Below are 24,149 nucleotides of genomic sequence, written 5' to 3'. Positions count from 1 at the left end.
ATTTTGTCCCTGATATGATACTGTGGGCGGTGTTTTGGTACATGGACCCTGAAGTTCACGGGTGTTCCCCCGGGGCACACAAATTGTTGCATTATGTGGCGGCTGCGGGGACGAAAGCCATATTACAAACCTAGCTTGCTAATCAGCCCACATCTTTCAAATTATTCTTGGATAAATTATCCTATCTCTTGAAAATGGACTGGGTAGAGGCCTCACTCCATAAGGAATTACAGGTCCAACAGTTTTTTGAGACATGGGAAACGTTCATTGCATTACTCCCACAAAACATTCAGATACAAATACGGAAATGCTTTGAACCAACGGTCTGGTTCCACGAACAGGTGCTCCTGGGGACTGCACCCGTGTAATATATGGTCAGGATCCTGGTGGTTGTCCGGTGTGGGCGAGAGCCATGCTCCTTCATATCCTTACTATTACTCCCCTGTCCCCGCATAGATACGATGGGTTCTGTTGGGGTGGATGTGTGCTGTTGGCTGGTTCCCGCGGACGCCTCCATCCCTGATTTCATGTTTTTCTTTTTCAAGTTCACTGGGGTGGGGAATTGCATACAACTTACAGCAAATGTGAGTGTTTAATCTGCAATGTTTCCTTCATAAGCACAGCGAGATAAAAAATTGAAAGTTATTTAGTTTTCCTATCCTCCCCCCCCCCCCCTCTCCAATCTATTTATCCTGCTTGGCCAGTTACGTCAATTTCTTGTTGATGTGTAATTTGTGTTTACTGGAAATCTAACTTATCCTCTGGACTGCTGATTGTATTACATTGTACCCCCTCCCTTCTTTCCTTCTGTTTTCCCCACAAACTTAATTGTTTGGAAAAAATGTTCAATAAAAAGAAGTTTAAAAAAAATTAAAATACAATAAAAAACAAATGCCAGAATCGTTATTTTCCCTCCCAAAACATAGAATAGAAAGTGATCAAAAACTCACATGTACCCCAAAATAGTACCAATAAAAACTACAACCTGTCCTGCAAAAAACAAGCCTTTAGACCGTATTTTTTTTAACTTTAGACAGTTGTTTAGGGTCACATATGTGGTATTGCCATGTTCGGAAGAAATTGAGTAACAAACGGTGTGGTGTTTTTTCCTTCTCCTACCTCTTGTAAAAATAAATAAATTGGGAGATAAAAATACACTAAGGGACCTTTTACACCGGCCAATTATCGGGCAAACGAGCGTTTACACAGGGAAATTATCCTGAACGAGCGTTTGTGCAAACAGGGTAACGATCAGCTCGTTGATTGGCTGATTGTGTCGTTTACGCAGCCTAAAATATTGTCATTGTCGGCAGCACATCTCCCAGTGTAAACAGGGAGATGCGCTGCTGACATGATCAAAAAGTATGAGGACGAGCGATCGGAGTGACGAGCATTCGAAGTGACGAGCGCTCGTCCTCATACGTTACTGATAATAGCTCCTTGTGAAAGGTGCAAACGAGCGGCGATCAACAAGCTGTCTCATTGATCAGCCCTCATCTGACTGTGTAATAGGAGACCCTATGTCTATGCTAGTCTATTCTATGGAATCCTATATTCATCCACCAGGCAAATACCAAAGGTTGTGTCCCTAAAGGCAGGATGGATTGCTAAAAGGAGAAGCAGCAGGACATTAATCATTGTTTGGGATCCATATAGTTATATCAGATCATTATACATGATTTTATATTATATATAGCTTGCAGATTATATAATTTACAGTAGTTGCATTTAAAATAAAACCTGAATTCTCCAGCCTATGAATTAGAAGGGCTGTTTGGTAATCTTCTTGGAGAATTGAAATCTGCACAGGATTAATCACTCTTGACATCTGAGATATAATTAACTGCTAGGCGGAAGATAGAAAGAGCTCTTTAAAGAAAATGATAAATGAAAGAATTAGGACCCGTCTGAATTTATTTTCCTCCTATAATCATTTGTGGCCTCTCAAAAACGGAGACACTATTAATATCTACACTGCTTTAAGCTGTGCAAGGACTTGTAACTCAATGACAGACTATCAAAGTGGCATCAATGAAGACTTAAAGCCTAACTCTGCTCAGAACTGTAGGGGTGAATGGAGTTAACCACAAAATCCCACATGTCATTCTCACAGCCATCCAGGAATCTAAGGTATAGGGAGCAGTTCGGTGGGTTGCTCACACTATAGAGCGGCATAGCAGTTTCTGGTCGGGAATGCTGTGGTCAGCAGTGGTTTTCTTTTCCTGACCAAAACACCAGCTTTGCAAGATTGAACTTTTTTTTTCTTTCTTTTTTTTGTAATTCTTGACTCTGCGGAGAAGCTTCCTGGACTCCTTTGAGTGTGACATAGGGGTTAGTGATATATTGGGGTAACTGAAGTCAAAACGTGAGAAACCATGAGATTTATGAGCAGTGGAAAAGTAGCTGAAAATGTATACCTTTTCTTAAAAAAAGATTAAAAAACAACAAATATACAAGATTGTATACAGAGTAACAGGACAAGATAATTCTGCGGTAGAACGTATCTTTAGCCAGTGTGTAGTACTGGCTAATGGCATGTAGATCTGGCAGAAACTAAACAGCTGACTACAAGCTTAGGTGTCTTGTTCTTCATTTATGGCTTTATTTCTGCTGTTAAATCTGACCATAGACATGAGCTGCGGGCATAACTCCTCCATAAACAAGAACAGGTTCGGCCAAGCATACATGTTTATTTTAATAGGCAGAGGGAAATAAGTTGCTGCCGCACACCTCTGGCATCACTTATATCCAGGGGGAACTAAGAATCTGGAATGCAGAAATCCAACAAGCCACAGGTGACGAGGGATTGACAGACTGCCCCATACACATTCGATTGTCCTTTGTGTGAGGCACAGTACAATGGTCAGTTTCAGTCTTTAAATTGAATGTAAAGTTGTCACTCTCCATGTGGAAGTGTTAGCAAAAGCCTCATTTGACAAGAAAAGGGATTCCCATTTATACAAAGCATCATAAAAAGAGGCTTCCAGATAGAAACTGACAAAGCAAAGGCATAAAATCATTCATACATGGTTTACACTAACTGCACGTAGCAGCTGATGCCTTTAAATGTTTATTTTATTTTATTTTTTTAAAATTCAAGGTTAAAGGGGTTATGTGGGGAGCAGAAAAAAACAATCAAGATCCCACTATTTTTCATGAATAAAATCTCACTTTTATCCCTGCTATGTATCCCTGCCCCCTCCCCATTCAGCTCAACTGGCTAATTTCTCCTGGGACGTCACAGCGGCAGCCCACTAGTGGTCATGTGACACGATGACGCACCGATCCTGCTGGATCTAGCGGTCACATGACAGGAAGACTAGCCCACACTACTGAAAGGGGAGAGCACTTTCAATTACGTGGGTGTGTGTTGGCGTGTCTCATTGTGACGCGAACTACAGAATTTACGGTGTCCCTAGAAAATGTTGTAAAAGAGGGAAACTGCGCAAGTATCACTATGTAGGTATATCAATGAGTGGGATAACCACTTTAAGGGTCATTTCCAGAATGGACTTCCTTGGTTGTCATGGTAATTGGCAACCAAGAGTTTATAGGGAGATCAGTGGTTATGTTTACATAAGTGAAATACATTTAAACAGTAGAGAATAGTTACATATGTTCTACTCCTAAGTGTATGTATTCTTGTAAAACCTAATCTCTTTATAAGAAGTGTAATCCCAGTTTTGTGGATGTTAAAAGACTTTTTCCAATAGCAGACATTAATGAGACCTGCCATTAAATGCATGTAAATGATATTTTTACAGTAGACATATAGATATAGTCCACATTTAACTTTAACTACACTTTCTTGTACGGATGCTGAGTTACAGCCTGTGAAATCGTTCAGAGCTGCATTCACAATTCTGCCGGTTGTTATTGGAAGTAGTAAACAGCTTATTGGCAGACACATCCCTAACAGCTTTGTTGAGTCCCATTATGTAGTTGAACAGTTAAAGCGTACCTGTCTTTTCAGCGTAAATAAGGTAAAACTCTTTTTTTTTGTCCATTATATGACTCAGTTTTTACCTCTACAGGCTCTCTCTAAGGCTTCGTTCACATATGACTCGGGTTCCGTTCATTTGTTGCGTCAGAAGAAAAGTGTCTCAAACAGTTAATAAATGTGGTGCACAGCATGTATGCCAGTTCTGTCTCCATTTGAATAGTAAATCTGCCCTAATATGCTTGTTCTGTTTTTGAAATGTTGTAGCTATTTATTGGGGCATGTTGGAAACTTCAGAGTCAATTGACAAATCTCAGACTATTACACTCTCTAGGAAGTGATGGAGTAAATGTGATATTACATGGCCCGACATGGGCCGTGTAAAATAGCGCCGATCGACGAGTCACCTCATTGATCGGTGCTCATTTGCTCCATTCACAAGGAGCTAGTATAAGGATGAGCGGTCGTTACTCCTATTGCTCATCCCCAAACATTTTTATCGTGTCGGTGTGCTGCCGACAACGATAATATTTTCAGCATTTAAATGATACGATCAGCTGATAAACGAGCGTTTGCTCGTTCATCGGCTGATCGTTGCCCTGTTTACACTGTGAACGCCCATTTGCCTGATAATTCGCCGGTGTAAAAGGGCCAAAAAGCGCCCGCTGCCGGCCCAGATCATAACAGGGAAGGTGCATACAGAGCCTTATCTGTGTGTTAAATGTTACTATTGTGACTTATCTAGGACTCCAGCAGTACAATAGAGCGGTTTTTAAATCTTCTGCCCTCTGATGAGATGGCCAATTATTCTGTCCCAGTTTACACAGTAAACCGGACCAGTGAGCTACAGAATAGTGGAAGATTCAGTCTATTGTGTCTGTTCTAGTGGGCAATGTAAAAACTCCAATACTTCAAGATTATTTTTCTTTATGTGCACACCACAAATGTAAAAATAGAAAAATAGAAAAGTTAATTATGAAAGCCTGACTTAAAGTGTAGCTAAACGTTCGACAAACTTCTGATATGTCATAGTGACATGTCAGAAGTTTGGATTGGTGGGGGTCCGAGCACGGAGACCCCACCAATTGCTAGAAAGAAGCAGCTGAAGCGCTCGTGTGAGTGCTCAGCCGCTTCGTGTCTGTTCGGCTTTTTCCGTAAATCAATGTATCGGAGTACGGACTCAATAGAAAGTCTATGAGCCCGTACTCCGATACATCGGCTTTCCAGAAAAAGCCGAACAGACACAAAGCAATTGAGCACTCACAAGAGCGCTTCAGCTGCTTCGTTCTAGCGAATGGTGGGGGTCTCTGTGCTCGGACCCCCACCAATCCAAACTTCTGACATGTCACTAAGACATGTCAGAAGTTTGTCGAACATTCAGCCACACTTTAAATATTAGGTAAATTGCTGATGATACATTCGCTTTAAAAAGGGTTTGGTAAATTTATTGGGCATGGATCTTGAAGATTGCAGCTGCCATAGACAAGAAACATATTTCATAGGTCTCTATATATTTATCATGCATGGATATCTCTGCATGTAAAATATTATTCCACTAGTCCAGTTCTGGAGCTTTTAACTGCAAGACCAAAATAATAATCCAATACCATAACAATTCTGCATACTGACCTCACGGGCGGCTTTCTTTACAAAGCTTTCATCTGTGATGCGGAATGCTCTACACAAGGCTTCAGCTGGATCCTGTGGGAACACTTCTTGACGTACCAAATTCACATGCAGGTGGATAGAAGCGTAAATGGCAGCATCTATTCCTCCGTGTCCATCAAACACTGCAAAGTAAGCTTGCTCCTCTTGGTCCTAAGGGTTGGGAGGAAAACAGAATTATAAATACAAGATCAACACAACTATGCTGCTTGTTCTGCATTTGATTATCAGCTTTTATTTTTCCATATTGGCCCTTACTAGGTTGAATTTCTGCTTTAAGTGTCTAGTAGCGTTAGAAAATGAATCTTTTGCTATGTTTAGCACAGGAAGGTGATGTACCATGAGAGCAGCTTCTCACATATTAATGGAGACGCAGAAACATTTATGAATGGTATTACATGGGCATTATAGCTATTAAGTAGAAACTGTGACTGGCATTACAGAGGCACAATAGATCTTATATGGCAATTATGGCTGGTATTATGCATGTGCTATGGCTGGATCATTTTTAAATGTGTTTTATACATACTACAATTATACACACATATACACTATATGGACAAAAGTATAGGGACATAACTCTTAACCCCTTAATGACAAGCCATTTTTTAAGTTTTTCCATCGTCGCATTCCGCTATAACCTTTTTATTTTTGCGTCGACATAGCTGTATAAGGTCTTGTTTTTTGCGGGACAAGTTGTATTTTTTAATAGCACCATTTTGGGGGGCATATTATTTATTGATTAACTTTTACTAACTTTTATTTGGGGGGAAATAGAAAAAAACCAGAAATTTCGCCACTCTTTTTCGCGTCTTAAATCTACGCCGTTTACCGTGTGGTATAAATAACACAATAACTTTATTCAGCGGGTTTTTACGATTGCAACGATACCAAATTTGTATAGTTTTTGTATGTTTTACTACTTTTACACAGTAAAAACGCTTTTTTTTCAAAATTATTTGTTTTTGTGTCTCCATATTTGAAGAGCCGTAACGTTTTTATTTTTTCGCCGATGCGGTTGTATGAGAGCTTTTTTTTTGCGGGAAGACTTGTAGTTTTTATTGGTACCATTTTGGAGTAGATGCGACTTTTTGATCACTTTTTATCACATTTTTTTAAAGTCAGTATTCACAGAAAACAGCATTTTTTCCATAGTTTTTTATTACATTTTTTACGGCGTTCACCGTGCGGGTTAAATAATGTAATAGATTTATAGTCGGGTTCGTTACGGACGCGGCGATACCAAATATGTGTAACTTTTTAACTTTATTATGTTTTTTTAATAGTAAAGTATTTTGTAAGGGGAAAAGCTGGGTTTTTCATTTTTTTTCATTTTTTTTTTAAATTAACTTTATTAAACTTTTCTTTCACTTTTTTACTAGTCCCACTAGGGGACTAGAATACTTTTGTATTGCAGTGTATTACTGCCTGTCTATTACTGCGCCATGATCTAGCAGGCATTCGCTCCAGGCAGACCTGTGGGCCTTTATTAGACCCCCGGCTGCCATTAGAGACACAGACACTCGGCGATCGTATCGCCGGGTGTCGGTGGGAGAGAGAGGGAGCTCCCTCCCTCTCTCCAAAACCACTCAGATGCGGTGCTCGCTATTGAGCACCGCATCTGAGGGGTTAAACGTGTGAGATCGATACTAATATCGATCTCACACGGCAGAGCAGGGACGCTCCCAGCCCTCAGCTGCCTTTAGCAGCTGAGAGCAGGGAGATTTGACAGTTCCCTGCTCTATTTACTTATTCCGATGCCGCAACGTAAAAAGTCTATGGCATCGGAATAAGGCCCGTTAGTGACCGACGTAGAAACACGATGGGCCGGTCACTAACGGGTTAATCATTGAATTCATGTGTTTCATTCAGTCCCAGTACCACAGGTGTATAAAAGCAAGCCTCTTGCCATGCTGTCTGCCTTTAGAACGACCCATTCTTTCACAAATGTTTGTAAAGAGCTTACTGAATTTCAGCGTAGTACTGTAATAGGATGTCACCATTGGAACAAATCAGTTTGTAAGATTTCTTCCCTCTTAGATATTCTACGATAAACCGAGTGGTATTATTGCAAAGTGGAAACATTTAGGAACCACACCAACTCAACCATGAAGTAGCAGACAACGTAAAGTTACAGAGCGGGGTCAACAAGTCCGGAGCGTTGGATGGAGTGGTATAAAGAATGCCACCACTGAACTCTGGGGCAGGGGAAACGTGTTCTGTGGAGTGACAAATCAGGCTGCTCTATTTGGCAGTCCAATGGCGAGTATGCACTTGGCAAATGACAGGAGGACGTTACCTGTCTGACTGCATTGCGCCAACTTTAAAGTTTGATGGAGGAGGGATAATGCTATGGGGTTGATTTTCAGGGGTTGGCCTAGGCCTCTTAGTTCCAGAGTAGGGAAAACTTAATACTTCAGAATACCAAGACATTTTGGACAATTGTATGCTACTAACTTTGTGGGAACAGTTTGGGGAAGGCCCTTTTCTGTTCCAGCATGACTGTGCCCCCGTGTTCAAAGCAAGGTCCATAAAGTTATAGTTGGGTGAGTTTGGTGAGGAAGAACTTGACTGGCCCACACAGAGGCCTGACTTCAACCCCATTGAACACCTTTGGGATGAACTAGAACAGAGATCGCAGGCCAGGCCTTCCTGTCCAACATCAGCGTCTTAACCCACAAATGCTCTTCTGGATAAGTTAGCAACAATTCTCGTAAACACACTAAAAAATCTTGTAGAAAGCTTTCCCAGAAGAGTGGAAGTTGTTTTAGCTGCAAAGGGGGTACCAACTTGAATATTGTTGTATGTTAAATCATTCCATTGTTATTCCTAGCTGTTAATGCCAGAGGGTTTAAGTTTGCCTTAGTTGACATGTGTGAATTTGAGAAGTACACCACATAATTATAGAGGGCAAACAATCTTTATTGACTTACCTTATGTATGGGAAGATTGATCACTGGTATAAGGTAAAGGAAAGTAGTAGTTTAGATGCAGTGTCCTAGAACTATGTTCTCATGTTGCTATGTGGCATTTATTCCCAAATAGCTAGTATATAGGGTCTTGTAGGTGTATAATAGTAAAAGAGGAGTTGAATCTTCTCTTCCTCCTATTACAAATGCTCTGATGCATTGTTTGTTTTGTAGATGCAGCCAGGAAGTGGAGGGGGCTTAACCCCAACAGCTGACACTCCCATGTCACCAGCCAGCGGTCCAACGCCGGCAATTTCTGCAATCGTGACTGTCGCATTTAAGGGGTTTGTAGCAAATCGGCCCCCCACGACGACACGATTGCGGGGGTTGCCGATGTTTGGCATGGCAACTGGAGGCCTAACGATGGCCTCCAGTTCTACCATGTAGGGAAGCCTATGAGGACCCACCTCCACACACGGTGAACGCCGTAAAAAAAAAAAATTAAACGCCAAAATCACAGTTATTTTGGTTACTTTAGCGCTCATAAAAATTGTAATTAAAAAAAAGTGTTCAAAAAGTTGTAAGTACCAAATGGTACCAATAAAAACTACAACTTCTCCTGCAAAAAAAACCCCTCATACTGTTCAATCAACCAAAAAAAAATAAAAAAAAATTAAGACTCTCAGAAAGTGGTAATACCAAAAAAAAATTATTTGTAATATATATATATATATATATATATATATATATACATGCACACCAGGTTCCAAATTATTATGCACATTGGATTTAAGTGTCATAAACATTTAATTATTTGTTTTTCAATTAAACTCATGGATGGTATTGTGTCTTAGGGCTCTTTGGATCATTGTAATCAATCTCAGACACCTGTGATAATTAGTTTGCCAGGTGTGCCCAATCAAAGGAAAACTACTTAAGAAGGACGTTCAACATTATTAAGCATTCCACAGGTTTCAAGCTATATGGTAAAGAAAAAGGATCACTCTGCTGCCGAAAAGCGTGAAGTAGTGCAATACCTTGGACAAGGTATGAAAACATTGGATATTTCAAGAAAACATAAGCGTGATCATCGTACTGTGAAAAGATTTGTGGCTGATTCAGAGCACAGATGGGTTCGTTCAGATAAAGGCATATTGAGGAAGGCTTCTGCCAGACAAATTAATAGGAATAGGAGAGCAGCTGCTAAAATGCCATTGCAAAGCAGCAAACAGGTATTTGAAGCCGCTGGTGCCTCTGGAGTCCCGCAAACCTCAAGGTGTAGGATCCTCTAGAGGTTTGCAAGTGTGCATAAAGCTATTATTCGGCCACCCCTAAACAATGCTCACAAGCAGAAACGGTTGCAGTGGGCTCAGAAATACATGAAGACTAATTTTCAAACCGTGTAGTTTACTGATGAGTGCCGTGCAACCCTGGATGGTCCAGATGGATGGAGTAGTGGATGGTTGGTGAATGGCCAGCATGTCCCAACAAGGCAGCGACGTCAGCAAGGAGGTGGCTGAGTCATGTTTTGGGCTGGAATCATGGGGAGAGAGCTGGTAGGCCATTTTAGAGTCCCTGACGGTGCGAAAAGGACCTCTGCAAAGTACGTACAGTTTATGACTGACCACTTTCTTCCGTGGTACAAAAAGAAGAACCGTGCCTTCCGTAGCAAAATTATCTTCATGCATGACAATGCACCATCTCATGCTGCAAAGAATACCTCTGTGTCATTGGCTGCTATGGGCATAAAAGGAGAGAAACTCATGGTGTGGCCCCCATGTTCCCCTGACCTCAACCCTATTGAGAACCTTTGGAGCATCCTCAAGCAAAATATCTATGAGGGTGGGAGGCAGTTCACATCAAAACAGAAGCTCTGGGAGGCTATTCTGACATCCTGCAAAGATATTAAAGGCATGGTGTCGTCCCAAAAACATGTTTTTTTTTTAAATTTTAAACATTTAGTGTGTGGGTGATTAAACATTGTTCAAATTTTTTTTATTTTTTTCGCGAGTCAGGAAATATTATAAATTTTTTCAAATTTATAATACTACCCATTTTTGGTCACTAGATGGAGCTGTTTGGAGCTAGTTCCCAAAATTGCAGCATTGCAACATTGGGTTAAAAGCTATCGCTCTAGTGAGCTCTCAGCATCCCCCCCTCCTTTATCCTGGCTAGTGCCGGGATAAACGAGGGGTTTGAAAGGTTTAACCTCCTACACTGTGTGTCGCCATTTTTTGAGGTAACCCACAGTGTAGTAGGTTTACATGCAGTAGTAAACACACACAAACACTAACATACATTGAAATCGCTTACCTGCTCCTGCCGCCGCGGCCCGTCCGCTCCCTTTGCTGCCGCTGTTCCATGTGCACTTGTCCGGAAGCCGCGACCGGAAGTAGTAATATTACTGTCCAGCCGCGACTTCCGGTCCACAGGAAAATGGCGCCGGACGGCGCCAATTTCGAATAGGACTGTGTGGGAGCGGCGCATGCGCAGTTCCCACACAGACGCCGTACACGGCAGTCAATGGGACGGGAGCCGTTCGCAGTCCCTATGGGACTGTGGCTGCCGTATTCCATGTCTGTGTGTGTCGTTAATCGACACACACAGAAATGGAACAAAAAATGGCAGCCCCCATAGGGAAGAAAAAGTGTGAAAATAAGAAACAGTAAAACACAAACACACAAATGTAAATAAACGTTTATATTAAGGCACTAACATCTTTAACATATAAATAAATTATTTGTGATGACACTGTTCCTTTAAAGCAGAAACTGTCCAAATACTCACAAATTCAATGGATGCAAGAATTGTGAAGGTGATATCAAAGAAGGGGTCCTATGTTAACATGTAACTTGGCCTGCTAAGTTTTTTTTATTGAAAGAGCTTTTGATTTCTGTAAATATGACCTCCTGATGCTGCAAATTCAACAAATTACCATTTTAGTTCTCTTTACAACCTTTAAAATGTTTTGATCTCTGTTGTGCATAATAATTTGAAACAATGCATTTGGAGTTTTTTACTTCTAAAAAAAAAATCTGTTATCATTAGGAGATTTGTTCAATAAAGTTTGCATTATACTCCAACGGTTGATGGCTTGAAGATTATACTGACTGTCATTTGCATCGACTATTTAGGAAAATCAGCGAAAAATAACATTTGCATAATAATTTGGAATGCGGTGTATATAACAACTATATAAATTTGGTATCACCGTGATCGTATTGAGCTGCAGAATAAAGTTAAGTTTACATTTTCACTGCACGGTGAAAGCAGTCAAAACGAAACCCAAAAAACTATGGAGGAATCAGTTTTTTCCAATTTCAGCCCACTCTCATGTCTGCCGGGGCTTTAAGATCCCCGGACTACACCCCCCACTGTAGATCGCTCTACCGAAGCTCCCACTAGGAGCGGAATCCCGGGAAGCTCTCTGGCCGGGGATTCCCCTCCTATAGGGACCCCCTGACGTCTCCCCACCCCAACTGTAAATAGTGTCCCCCCCTGTAGATAGCAACACCCCCTGTAGATATCGCCACGCGGAATCCCGGTGTCAGATCGATCTGTGCCGGGGATTCCACTCCTAGAGAGAGCCCCCGACGTCACTTTCCACCGCTGCTGAGGCAGGGGATTCCGCTTTTAGAGTTATCCCCTAACGTCACTGTCCATATATGGACAGAGACATCAGGGGCTCCTCTTTTTATTTATTCTGTTACTTTGCTTCAGAGATACTATCTGCAAGTAATCAGCAGTAGCTATTGAAGAATCCCCCGATTGCGTCCCTGGTGTAAAGTTCATACCCCTATAAAGGCGAATAGACTGCGCCCCCATTTTAGCCTTTGACATAGTGGGTCCATGCTCCTCTCCCGAGGCCTGACTGTGGCAACAGGTCAGTTATACGGACCCATAGCCACTCACGGTCTTGCCATGGAATTGGTGTGTGCATCAGCACCTAAAGTCCAGAAGACTAGTTGAACAAGGTTGGCGTTTAGGTAAATTTCATTGTCTAAATGATACAAGTATCTTTTTTTTTCTCCACTCTTTACCTATTTTTAACAGTTATTCTGTAGACTGAAAATAGAGAGTGAAGTGAATTATTACTTCTGAGACTATTACTTGTCACATCTCCTCCCAGACAGTCTGTGCTTAATACGTTGATTATATCTTTCTTGAAACATGTATGGTTGGGTATTGTCAGGGTTGAAATGATATGATTAAATGTAATATCTGGAGCATTTCAAGCAAAGCAAATCAATTCTAACATTAAAACAGCCAGACATCCCATTCCCCATAAGTATATTAAGATTTTTAGAATCTGAACAGAGTAGTTGTTTTTGAACGCTTTTTAGCACTGAGGAACAGACATTTAAGTAACACTAAAGATATGCTTGAAAGTGAATACCTCACCTATAATTTTTTTTTTTACCAATTAATTCTAGATCATGAAACATCATTTTTTTCTAATCTGTTTTTATTTATTTTTTTAGATTATATTTTCTGTACATGAATTGCGGGCAGCCATCTTGCCTAAACTACTGTTAACAGCATTTAGAGATATGCTTTACAGCAGCCATGGGGAACAATAGTCTGAAAATAACGGACTTCTATGGGAGAGTTTTCTAGGCATGCTTTGTGACGTGTGCAGGAAGGGATAGGAGGAGAGCGGTGTCCATCACCTGTTGTAAATTCTGGATCCAATGTTATCAATATATAGGTGTTACAGGTCACTGTAATCCTGCCTGTGATGATAATGAGATGACTGCTGTGAAGTGATCTCTACAGAACAGGAAACGTCTGTCTACTGTGAGGCTCAGTGGCCAGAGTGAAAATTGCAAGATTTTAGGATTATAATTTTTTTTAATATAGATGTAAAAGAAAAAAACCCACTCTAAATTATTAAAATATGTTTAAGATAAATACTTAATGTAAATAAATAGGTCATTTTCTGATGACACATATTTACAAAAAAGCACAGATACATACAAAACACACAAAAAAAGACCTAAAATGTTTATGAGCTCATACAAGGAAATGCAGAGGTAAAATATGTTTGTGTGAAAGTTATTTTTTTTTTTTTTCAAAAGGAGTTTACAGTTATTAAAAATGTTTTATTTGTTAGCACTCCTTGGCTCTTTTTCCTTTTATATAAAAGTAAAATCAAATAAGGCAATACTTTGGTTTAATAGGTGTGTGAACTGACAGGTAGTTCAGCAATACTGCACCCTTGAGCAAAATAAAATAAAACATTTTTTTTTGTATTCCGCTATAAAGGCAATTAGAAATATTAAAGTGATACATATTCCCCTTATATATAGTAAAAATGTTTACCTCGACCATCTTCTAGGTGTTTCAAGGTGTACGGGGGTAAGAAAACCACGTACTATATTATTGGGTGGGACTCCAAAGATATTCCGGTTTTGGATTCAGCTTTATGATGTCCTCTACTTGGTAACATTAATCAATTTAAGAGAACCAACAGAACAGGCATTGTTAAATGATGTAGGTAAGAAAAACAATGGTTGGATCATGGTAAAGGACACATTTTGTTATAATCCTTAAAGGCTACTCTCTGTGTGGTGGGGTTCCAGTGGACAAGGATCCTGCACTAATGACACACTAGCATTAGTTAGTGGAATTAGCGTAGGTATGTGTCCAAAACATTGAACGAACATGAAAACCAGATGTCCAAACTAGGCACATATTTGGCTTCTGGAGATAAAAATGTAAATGTAACATCACTAAATTGCTCTGCGATAGACAAAGTGGGTACCTTGTCTCTTGTATCTTGCAAGGTTATATTTATGTAATAAGCAAGGCTGTTACATAATATTATACAACACCTCATGGTACAGTTCTGTATTTAATTTGAGAATATCGTATATCCTTTATCTTTACATAAATGATAAATACCTCAAGGTTGAATAGGATGTTAAAGTCAGGGATGCAGACATGCTTGTCCTCCATTTTCCTCCGCATGTTTTTGATAGCATGAATTGACGTCTCATAATAGAGATGTGGTTTGGGACACAAAGGAAAGTCCTTTACCCAGCTACAGCAGATTTCATGCAGCTTGCCGAATACTGAATGGGCCAATTTCACAGTCTCTAGCTCTAAAAAGTAAGCAAAAAACAAACAGGTGAAGTGAGAATAACTATAGACATGATTAATAAGAACAAGGATTACAACAACTTTCAGTCTTTAAGGAGTTGTGGTGTGAAATCATAAAGCAAGGGTATGCAATGCAGGATTTACTTCCAGGCAGCAATCAGGGCATTGAACTGAAACCCACTGGGGCGGGGGATGATATATCAAAAGGTTTACGCCAGTTTTCTGTTGTAAAAAAAAAAGGTCACAAATTTTGGCACATGTCATAGTTGCGCTAAAGTATGCAACTTTTTACTTTTCTCGATATTTTCCGAAAGTGCTGAAGGGGGGTTTCCTTCAGGAAAATCCTTGGACATTTTCCCAAGGGTTTAGCTGAAGGGGCGAAGCCTGCAACAGAACAACAGATGTATAATAACTTGCGCCACAATCGGTACGTTATAAAGCAAATCTAAACCTGCTCATAGAGGGTATGGATTTGCATATCTATTTTACAGGCAATCCCAAATACCTCATCATGCCCCCATTCTCTCTCCCAAACTAATGATGTGTTACTAATCGTAGTGTCCATGATTTTGCCCATATTTTAAAGAGAATATTGATAACATCTGTTAAAAGCTTTAAAGACGTTTCCGAAACAGCCAAGTGTCAGTCTCTGCACCCTTCCGCTTGTAATTTCTTTGTGCTTTACCCTGTTCCAACGCGATGTCCATGATTATCAACAGCACAGAGTGTATAAATGGCGCATGGATAGGGGGAGATCTGGAAACAGATCCCGTTCCAGGTCGTCCTCCACTTCATCCCGTACCTTGATAGATGAACCACCTAGATCTAGACTAATTAGAAATATGCTAGAACCCGACAACACTCAGCTCCCAAGGCCCGAGATGGCATTTCGATCGACAAGCAAAACGGAAGAATGTATCCAACCATCAACGGGGTAAAAAACCCAGGAGTAATTTGGAGGTAATAAATCTTTCTTCACATGTCCTCTCTGATGCCCAATGTGAGATCCTTGTGAAAGGTTTGACTTTTTCACCCACCAACCCTTTTAATTTTTTCACAGCTCTAAAAGATTTGCACCTTTTTCTCAAGAAAGGTGGTTCTAAAGAAATTACATAATAGGGGACCTATGGAATTTACTAGCGAATTGGAAGGGGAAGCTTTGTTGGCACTGGAAGAATTATTGCGAGAACAAACGGCTGAAGTGCCAGGTATGTTTCCGTCAACTGTTGTGTCCAAATTCACCAGATTTCCCCCCTTGTCCTTATGTCCCCAGGTTGAAATTTTCACTGAATTAGTCATTGATGATTTTAAAACGTTATCCACCAAGAAGACTAATGATAATTTAACTTTCGATCAAAGAAATGTACTAAGGGAACTTAAAGCATTGGATGATGTAGTTTTCAAGGCTGCGGACAAGGGGGGAAATGTTGTGGTTTGGCCAACAGTAAAATATGAGAAGGAAGCCTTTAGACAGCTGCGGGACAGGCAGGCGTATGTTAGACTGCCGACAAACCCAATTGGTCGCTTTTCTCAGAAATTAAGGAAAATGTTAGACATGGCCCTGGACATGGGTACTATTCCTAAAAAAATCTACGATGGATTAATCACTACTGATCCCAAAATCCCTACTCTGTATCTTTTGCCAAAGATCCACAAGGATCCCATCGATCCCCCAGGACGCCCAATTGTGTCCGGGATTGATGAACTGTGTGATCCAGTGTGCAAGTTCATTGACCATTATTTGAAAACTCTGGTTAATGATTTGCCTTCTTTTGTTAAGGACACGACGGATGTGCTTGGTAGGATCAATGGGATCCAAATTGAACTAGACATGTATCTGGTGACAGCAGATATAGAGTCACTCTATACGAGTATAAGACATCATGATGGGCTGGAGGCGGTCCACTTCTTCCTGAGGACCGGCAACCACGATGGCCAACTATGTGATTTCATTCTGGAGTTGTTACAATTCATTTTGAGTCACAATTTCTTTGTATTTAAAGATTGTTATTACTTACAGAAGAAGGGAACTGCAATGGGTGCGGCGTGCGCGCCATCCTATGCAAACCTGTTTCTTGGATTTTGGGAGAGACAGGTTTTTCATGGGGACGGCGCTTGTGCCGCTGACCAGGTGTTCTGTGGTTACGTTACATCGATGACATCTTTTTTATTTGGCAAGGATCGGAGTCTGGTCTGACTAGTTTCATGCAGCAACTTAATACAAATCCATTTAATATCAAGTTGACATATAAATACCACCGTCAACATGTAGAGTTCCTGGACATACAGATTTTTTCTGATGCTCTGGGCTTTCTACATACTGATGTTTTTCGTAAATCTACATCAGTCTACTCTTTGCTGCATGCATCGTCAGCCCACACTCCGTCCACCATAAAAGCCATCCCGGTTGGGCAATTCCTCAGGATGAAGCAGATCTGTTCCTCTGATGCCCTATTTGAACAGCAATCCAAAGATCTGAGATCAAGATTCAGAGATAGAGGTTATAGCAATAGAACCATCAAGTCAGGCTATAGGAGAGCAAGAATAACTCCACGAGACGATCTCTTGAGACCCAAACAACAACGGTTGAGTGAGCCAGGGGTACGATTTATATCGACTTACGATGGACAGTGGAACAAGATGAGAACCATCTTGGAAAAACACTGGCCCATTTTGAGATCTGAGCCACAATTGCCTCAAAATTTATCTGAAAGGCCCATGATGACAGCTAGAAGAGCTAAAAATCTGAAAGATTTTCTTGTCAAAAGTCACTACGTACCACGCCAGATATGCCCTTTTGGCTCTCGGGGACCCAGAAAAGGATGTTACCCCTGTGGGGACTGTAGAGTCTGTGCCAATATCTGTCGGGCAACCAGCTTCTCCTCAGCCGTTGGAATGCGACATTTTGATATTAGAGGGTATATATCATGGAGCACGACACATGTGGTATATTATGCCACATGTGATTGTCCGAAAATATACGTAGGACTCACTTCCAGAGAATTGAGAATCTGTACAAGGGAGCATGTACGTGACATCATGGGGGCCAGTAAACTTGAGGATCTAACACAGTTAAAAACCTTACCTAGATATTTTAAATTGTATCATGGTTGCGACCCTATAACATTATCAGTGTGAGGTATTGATAAAATACATTGTGGCATCAGGGGTGGTAGTTAAGAAAGTGTTGGCACAACGGGAATGTAAATGGATTGTCATGTTGGGTTCCAGGACTCCTCAGGGACTTAACAAAAATCTTAGCTTTGTTCCGTTCCTATCATCTCTACCATCCATGTGTTTTTATTAATTATGTCTTGTAATGTATGTATTTTTATTAGGTTCTGTGTACGAGATACAAACTGCCCTATGCCCTAAAATTGGAACAAGAGAGATTCAACAATCTTTGAATACTATACAGAATGTTACTACTTGCAAATGTAGATCCGCTGTTCTATTTTCGCAACACTCAATCAAATGGATACTCTGTCTCACTTTCTTTGCCTTGTGATGACATATGTGAAAATTGAGCATGTATATAATACATAATTATTTCCCTTCTATTTCCCCTCTCCTTTTCCCCTTTTTGTTTGATGCATTATTATTTAATTCCCGTTTTGTATCACCTATTATAAATGACTAGCTTTGTTTAGCACGTCCCTTTATAATAGCAATATGAAGTTGTATAAAAAAAAAACTCTTGTCGTATTGCTTTATACAAATTTTTATCACGGTCATCACAGACAAAAAATGTTTTATAAAATTAGTAATCTACTATTAATTTGTGTGTTTTTCTATATTGGGTCATTAGGTACCCCTTAATTTATGTATTGTTTGTTATGTATTGTTTGTCTCATTGTTACACATTTATATTTTGGTTTGTGTTTTATGTCACACACTTTCTTTTTTTGTTTCTTTTCTTGTAGTACTTCATTCACTTAATTTTTTCATGATTATTACATTTTTATTATTATTCCCTCTTATCTCTTTATTTTACATACATCTCTATTATACACAATTATTTTCGTATGGACATAATCTCAATTGTATTGAGAAGTAACCTCTAAACATACTGACATATGTATTGATTGTATTACAATTTGGGTTCCAATAGTTAACCAATACACACTAATAATATACGATCATTTTAGAAACATAGTTATAGAGATTGGGGTCTATAATGGCCACTCAAATTTTTAGTGCGATCTGGATACATAAAATGTAAACATTATAGTACATATTTATTTTACTTACAGTAAAACTTTTTTTACTTACTCACAATTCTTCAGTGATGTGGTGCTCATGTCCGAAGCTCTCCCTCTCCAAGGGCGCACTGCGCATGTCCGGAACTCCCGTTACGCGTCGGGAATCCGGATGTGATCTACAGTGTCCGGAGCCGAAAGTGGGGCTTGCCTCGCTTTCGGACGCACCATTGGCGATGCGCCATTACTCATCACACGAGTAAAAACTCTCCATGGACTATTTAAAGGGCTGTTATGGTCAGGACACACACACATCCCCCCTGAGGAAGCACCTGTAGCGAAACGCGCGTTGGGATTCATGTGGAGGAGCGAGCACAGACAATTACTTTCCCTTTTGCTGCTATGGGTAAGACTTCTTGCATTAATTATATGCTGTAGCACTGTCACTTTATTCCATTTCCCCACATCCTTATAGTCACTGAACATGGTGATGAGGTAGATTGATTAAGATTGGGATAATTCCCCTTGGGGTCAAAATGTTATAATGCAGCCTATATACCCATATAGTACATCCATCATCTGTGATTTTCAGCTCCGCTGTTCATACTAGGGTCTTGTCTTCATAGACATTGTTATAGGTGTTCAATAAAATTATATTTTTTATATAAATTGGCTTAAAAGCTCTTTTTTCTTCTGTGTATGGTTCATCATATGGAGCTGCCTGTGTGGTAAAATATGGGGGGGATGTTTTTTCTATAAACGATGCCCAGCCCTCATTACAATTGCTTGTGGAGTCTTCATATTGATTCATTATTTGGAATGGGTCACGGTAATCTGCCATGATCAGGCAGATCCCTGAATATTACCTCATAGGTGCATATTAAAATCCCAGTGATGCAAAACAAAAGAACGAGAAAACACAGCATATTATAATGCATCAGACCGGTAACTTTACATATAGAACCTGAAAAAAAATCCTGAGACTCTTTCTCTAGACTGTAGTGCTAGCAGTCATAATACTGTGTAGAGATAAGCTAGTCTTCTGTGACAGATCTTCTTAAAACTGCCCTTTTAAAGTGCAGTTTTTCATGAATTTATATATTTTTCTGCCCAAACTGTCCCAAACTGTGCTGAGTCAACCTGGCCAAAGAGTTATGGGTGACAGACATACTTTAGGTAACTGATCACATTTTTCCATTAAAGTCTCATGCACATGGCAGAGCCATGTGCAGTAGGCTTTATGGCAGTAACCAGAGTGCTCTGCAGTCCCAAAACTATGAACATACAATTTGGGGGAAATGTATTATTCTTTCTACACCATTTTATTTCTTTATTAAACCAAATTGAGGTCCATAATGGTTTGACGAGTTTGGTGTGAAAGAACTTGGGTGGCCTGCGCAGAGCCCTCAATCCCATCAAATACATTAATTGCAAATCGGTTTGTGGTTTAAATGTTAGAGGGAGAAGACAAAAAAAAAAATCGATTGCCTAGATATAAAAAAGGAATAATGAGGTTTCCCAGTCCCCAGTCGTAGGAACGGCACGAACTCTGTCTGCTACACTACAGAATGGGTAGGGGGGTTCATCACCCCATAGATACCAAAATCTATCTCTCTGGGAAGAACATTACCCTTATGTATTGAAATAATTTGGAGCATTACATATACTCTGCAAAAAATATGAATATCGCCTACACAAATTGGCATCTAATAACCGTACAGAGTGTTATATTCTCTCTATAATGGGGAGTATTTCTTTGTTTTGAAAAGTTTGTCCTAGTGTGTTCTTGTTTGCACACCTTTTTAAATAAAATTAGCAAAAGTTACATTTTATCAAACTCTAGTCCTACTCCAGTGATTTAATCGGATTATGAGTCAGCCCTTTCCTCCAATATACGTGCCTGAGCTTTGCAAATGCTCTTATGGCTGAATGGGTAAATATTGGAATGGGATTATCCAACAAGTTCATATAGGGGTGATGGTCAGGTCTCCACATACTTTTGGCCATATAGTGTACCGGTGTTTGCCTCCGGGTACACTATTATGGCTACATGAGGTTGTACAGAGCTGTAATATGGCCAATGTGTATGAGGCCTCAGGCTGGAGCTACATGCAGTATATTTGTAGCACGATTTTCCAATTTTTTCAACATTTAATTTTTAATGTACTTTTCAAATAAACAACATGTGTTACAGAAATAAAGTGCGTCATAAACAAGTATACATCAATGATGTCAAAAGTAGTCCAACTTGTTCGCATAACATTTTAACAGAGAACCAGAAACAAGGGGAGGTTCAGGGGAAAGGTTAGGAGGGGGGGGGGGGAATTGCTGAAATCTGTGTTATCTCCACATCCACTTTATGATATATTATCCAGGGATTCCAAAAGGCAATATAAGAAGCATACCTATGTTGTCTAAGGTAAAAAATGCGTTCATATACACAATGCGTTGACACCCTGGCCACCACCTCCTCCCGTGTGGGTGATGTTGGAGACTTCCAGGCCTTAGCTATCAGTAATTTCGCTGTGAGCAAAACATGGCACACTAAGCGTCGATAAATCGTCGGGAACTTTTCTATCTCCAGAGAAAGTAATGCTAACCCTGGTTCCTGGAGAATAGGAATCCTCAAAACCTCTGAGAGTAATTGAAAAATGCTGGACCAGAAAGTCACCAGGTGGGGACATCCCCAAAATATATGATATAACGAGCCTTCTTGGCCACAGTTACGCCAACATAGGTTAGAAGTTTGAGGATATATCCTCGTCAATTTGGTCGGAGTATAGTACCATCGCAAAAGAACCTTATGGAAGACTTCCAAGAGGTTCATACAAACTGAGGACTTCAAAGTCCATTTAATCGCTGTTTCTTATAGAGAAGATTTCCACGTGTCTCTCTCCCAGTTCAAGTAGTGTGCTCGCCTAGAAGTCTCCACATCCCCATTCATTGCATCATATATTCTAGCCGTAAGGTTGCAGCCTCCCCAGCCAGATCCAGAAAGAAGTGCTATAGTTGATTGGGGTGCTTGAAGCCAAGTCAGAGGCGAGGACGCCAAATAAGATTTAATCTGAGTGTATTTATAAATATCTCTATCCGAGATCCCAAACTGTTCCTGAATGTTGTTAAAGGACTTAATATCTTTCCCCAAAAATAGATCAGAAACGTATTGGATGCCGTTCATCGGCCAATGTTTGATTACTAGGTTGGGAATTAGTGTTTCAAGCACCCCCCGATTTTCCAATTTTAACTAATCGAGCAACATCCCAGAGAAATATTTTGAGTTGCATACAACTCAGCAGACTCCTGTGGACTGAATTATAAAAAATAAAAATCTCTCAATGTCCCAAATTGCACTGCACAGGCAAAGAAAAATGATAAAGCATCAGAGTAATGTTGTATATTGGTATGTATATTCCCTGGATTAGAACTTTATCAATAGGAATTTTGGTAGAAAACTTAGCAAAGCAACAAAATTTGAAATGCTGTAATACTGTATTTAAATTTTTGATTCCAAAATTCTGTGCTGATTAAGAGCTTCGTTCACATCTGCGTCAGGGCTCCGTTCTGACATTCTGGCGGAGCTTTCTGTCAGAACGGAGCGCTGACAAAAACGGAAATCAGAGGTTTCCGTTTCCATCACCATTGATTTCAATAGTGACGGATCCGGTGCAAATGATTTCCGTTTGTCTCCGTTGTGCAAGGGTTCAGTCGTTTTGACGGAATGAATAGCGCAGTCGACTAGATGTGAACGAAGCCTAAATAGATAATACTTTATTGGGTTTTGGAGCTCTGTTTTACGTCTTTTGGGAGCCACACCGTTTTGTCCCGTTTAACAATGGTGTAAATATTCTTTCGATGACATCCTATGGTCTTATAGCCAGGACATCTTTTAGGCTCTTTTGTATGGCATATTGTTACTTTTATTGTCACATTTTTTTTACATATTGTATGGTTATTTCTATACCTTGTTCGGATGAGCCCATAGTTTGTGTGTGCTGTTTGCACGGTGGTGCATTCTGTGTATTTGGACATTGTCATCTAATGCCCTCTTTCTCAACCATTTTAACTGATTATATTATTGTAATTTATTGTTCACTTAATTTTTGCTCATAAATTAGATACAATCATTTCTTCAGATTTTTTTTTTGCCCATTTGTATTCCTTATGGTCAGATGTTTTACTTATCTGCCCATTGTTTTGTAGGTGTAAAATATTTGGATAGTATGTGAGGCCGAAAAGAAACATAAGTCCATCCAGTTCAGCTAAAATAATAATAGTGCTGAGATGCAATTCCAGATACAGCCCATGGGCAAATGTGGAACTGTTTCAGACAGCCCCTTTAACATAATCAATACAATTATGGGAAACATGAAAGCCAAAATATTTTTTTCTGCTTCATAGCACCTTCTAAGCATATCTCGCCAGAGGAGACTATCATGAACAGGTTTACTCATACGCTAAGGTTCAGGGGCGTAGCTATAGGAGGTGCAGAGGTAGTGGCCGACCCTAGGCCCTGGAGCTTGCTGGGGCCCAAAAACCCTTCATAAGAAGACAGAAGTATTATAAATGATATATGGTAAGTGGGGGCCCTGTTATAGCTTTTGCATTGGGGCCCCGGAGCCTCAAGTTACACCTCTGCTAAGGGTCCTTTTACATCGGCAGTAAATACGAGCGACGATCAACGAGATATGGGGACGTGCGATGTATGGGCAACGAGCAATCGTCACTACATTTCCATCATGTCGGCAGCACATTTCCCTGTTTACACAAGGAGATGTCCTGCCGCAGCCGATGTTATTTTATACTGCACAAACTATAAGATCACCTGATGAACGAGCGTTTGCCCGTTCATCGGCTGATCGTTGCCCTGGTTACACAGGGCAATGTTCGGGAACGAGTATTCATATGAACTCTCATTTGCCGATTATTGGCCTGTGTAAAAGGGCCTTAATGCTATTTCACAAGTATAATATTCCACTTATTTAAAGCAGAATCCCTTGATCGGTGACATCTGATCCTACATTAACCTACTTAAGGTACAGCATACTTTAAATAGAGAGCTGCATTCAGTGTAAGTATTAGTAAGTAGGTGAACAGTTATTATAGCTCAAGAGATGAAATTATAATTTACTTTGTACATCTGACTGGGCGAGAGAAGTGCACTTCAAGTCTGCCATGGTATAAATAGCAGGCATTTCTAACAGGTGCATCAGTGTAGCCAACCAGTTGATGAAACTTAGCGGCTTGCAAAGCCCTCTATTATTAAATGCAGGCAAGTTGCTTCCAATATATATATATATATTTAATTTCCAGAATATTCTGACTTCTAATTGTATC

General features: G+C 40.1%; 1 protein-coding gene across 1 annotated transcript in view; it reads right to left on the bottom strand.

The window, feature by feature from the left end:
• Nucleotides 1–24,149, bottom strand: part of PPM1E (protein phosphatase, Mg2+/Mn2+ dependent 1E) — a 213,337-nt gene that overhangs the window by 28,204 nt on the left and 160,984 nt on the right. Inside the window, exons 3-4 of the mRNA XM_075852944.1 lie at nucleotides 14,419–14,618; nucleotides 5,570–5,758 (exon numbers count right to left, since the gene is read on the bottom strand). Of these exons, the coding sequence (XP_075709059.1) occupies nucleotides 5,570–5,758; nucleotides 14,419–14,618 (389 nt within the window). The remainder of the gene's footprint in view (nucleotides 1–5,569; nucleotides 5,759–14,418; nucleotides 14,619–24,149) is intronic.

The sequence above is a fragment of the Rhinoderma darwinii genome, chromosome 2 (genome assembly GCF_050947455.1).
Source record: "Rhinoderma darwinii isolate aRhiDar2 chromosome 2, aRhiDar2.hap1, whole genome shotgun sequence".
Taxonomy (NCBI): domain Eukaryota; kingdom Metazoa; phylum Chordata; class Amphibia; order Anura; family Rhinodermatidae; genus Rhinoderma; species Rhinoderma darwinii.
The sequence above is the reverse complement of the archived record's forward strand: the minus strand, read 5'-3'. Positions and strand labels throughout refer to the sequence as shown.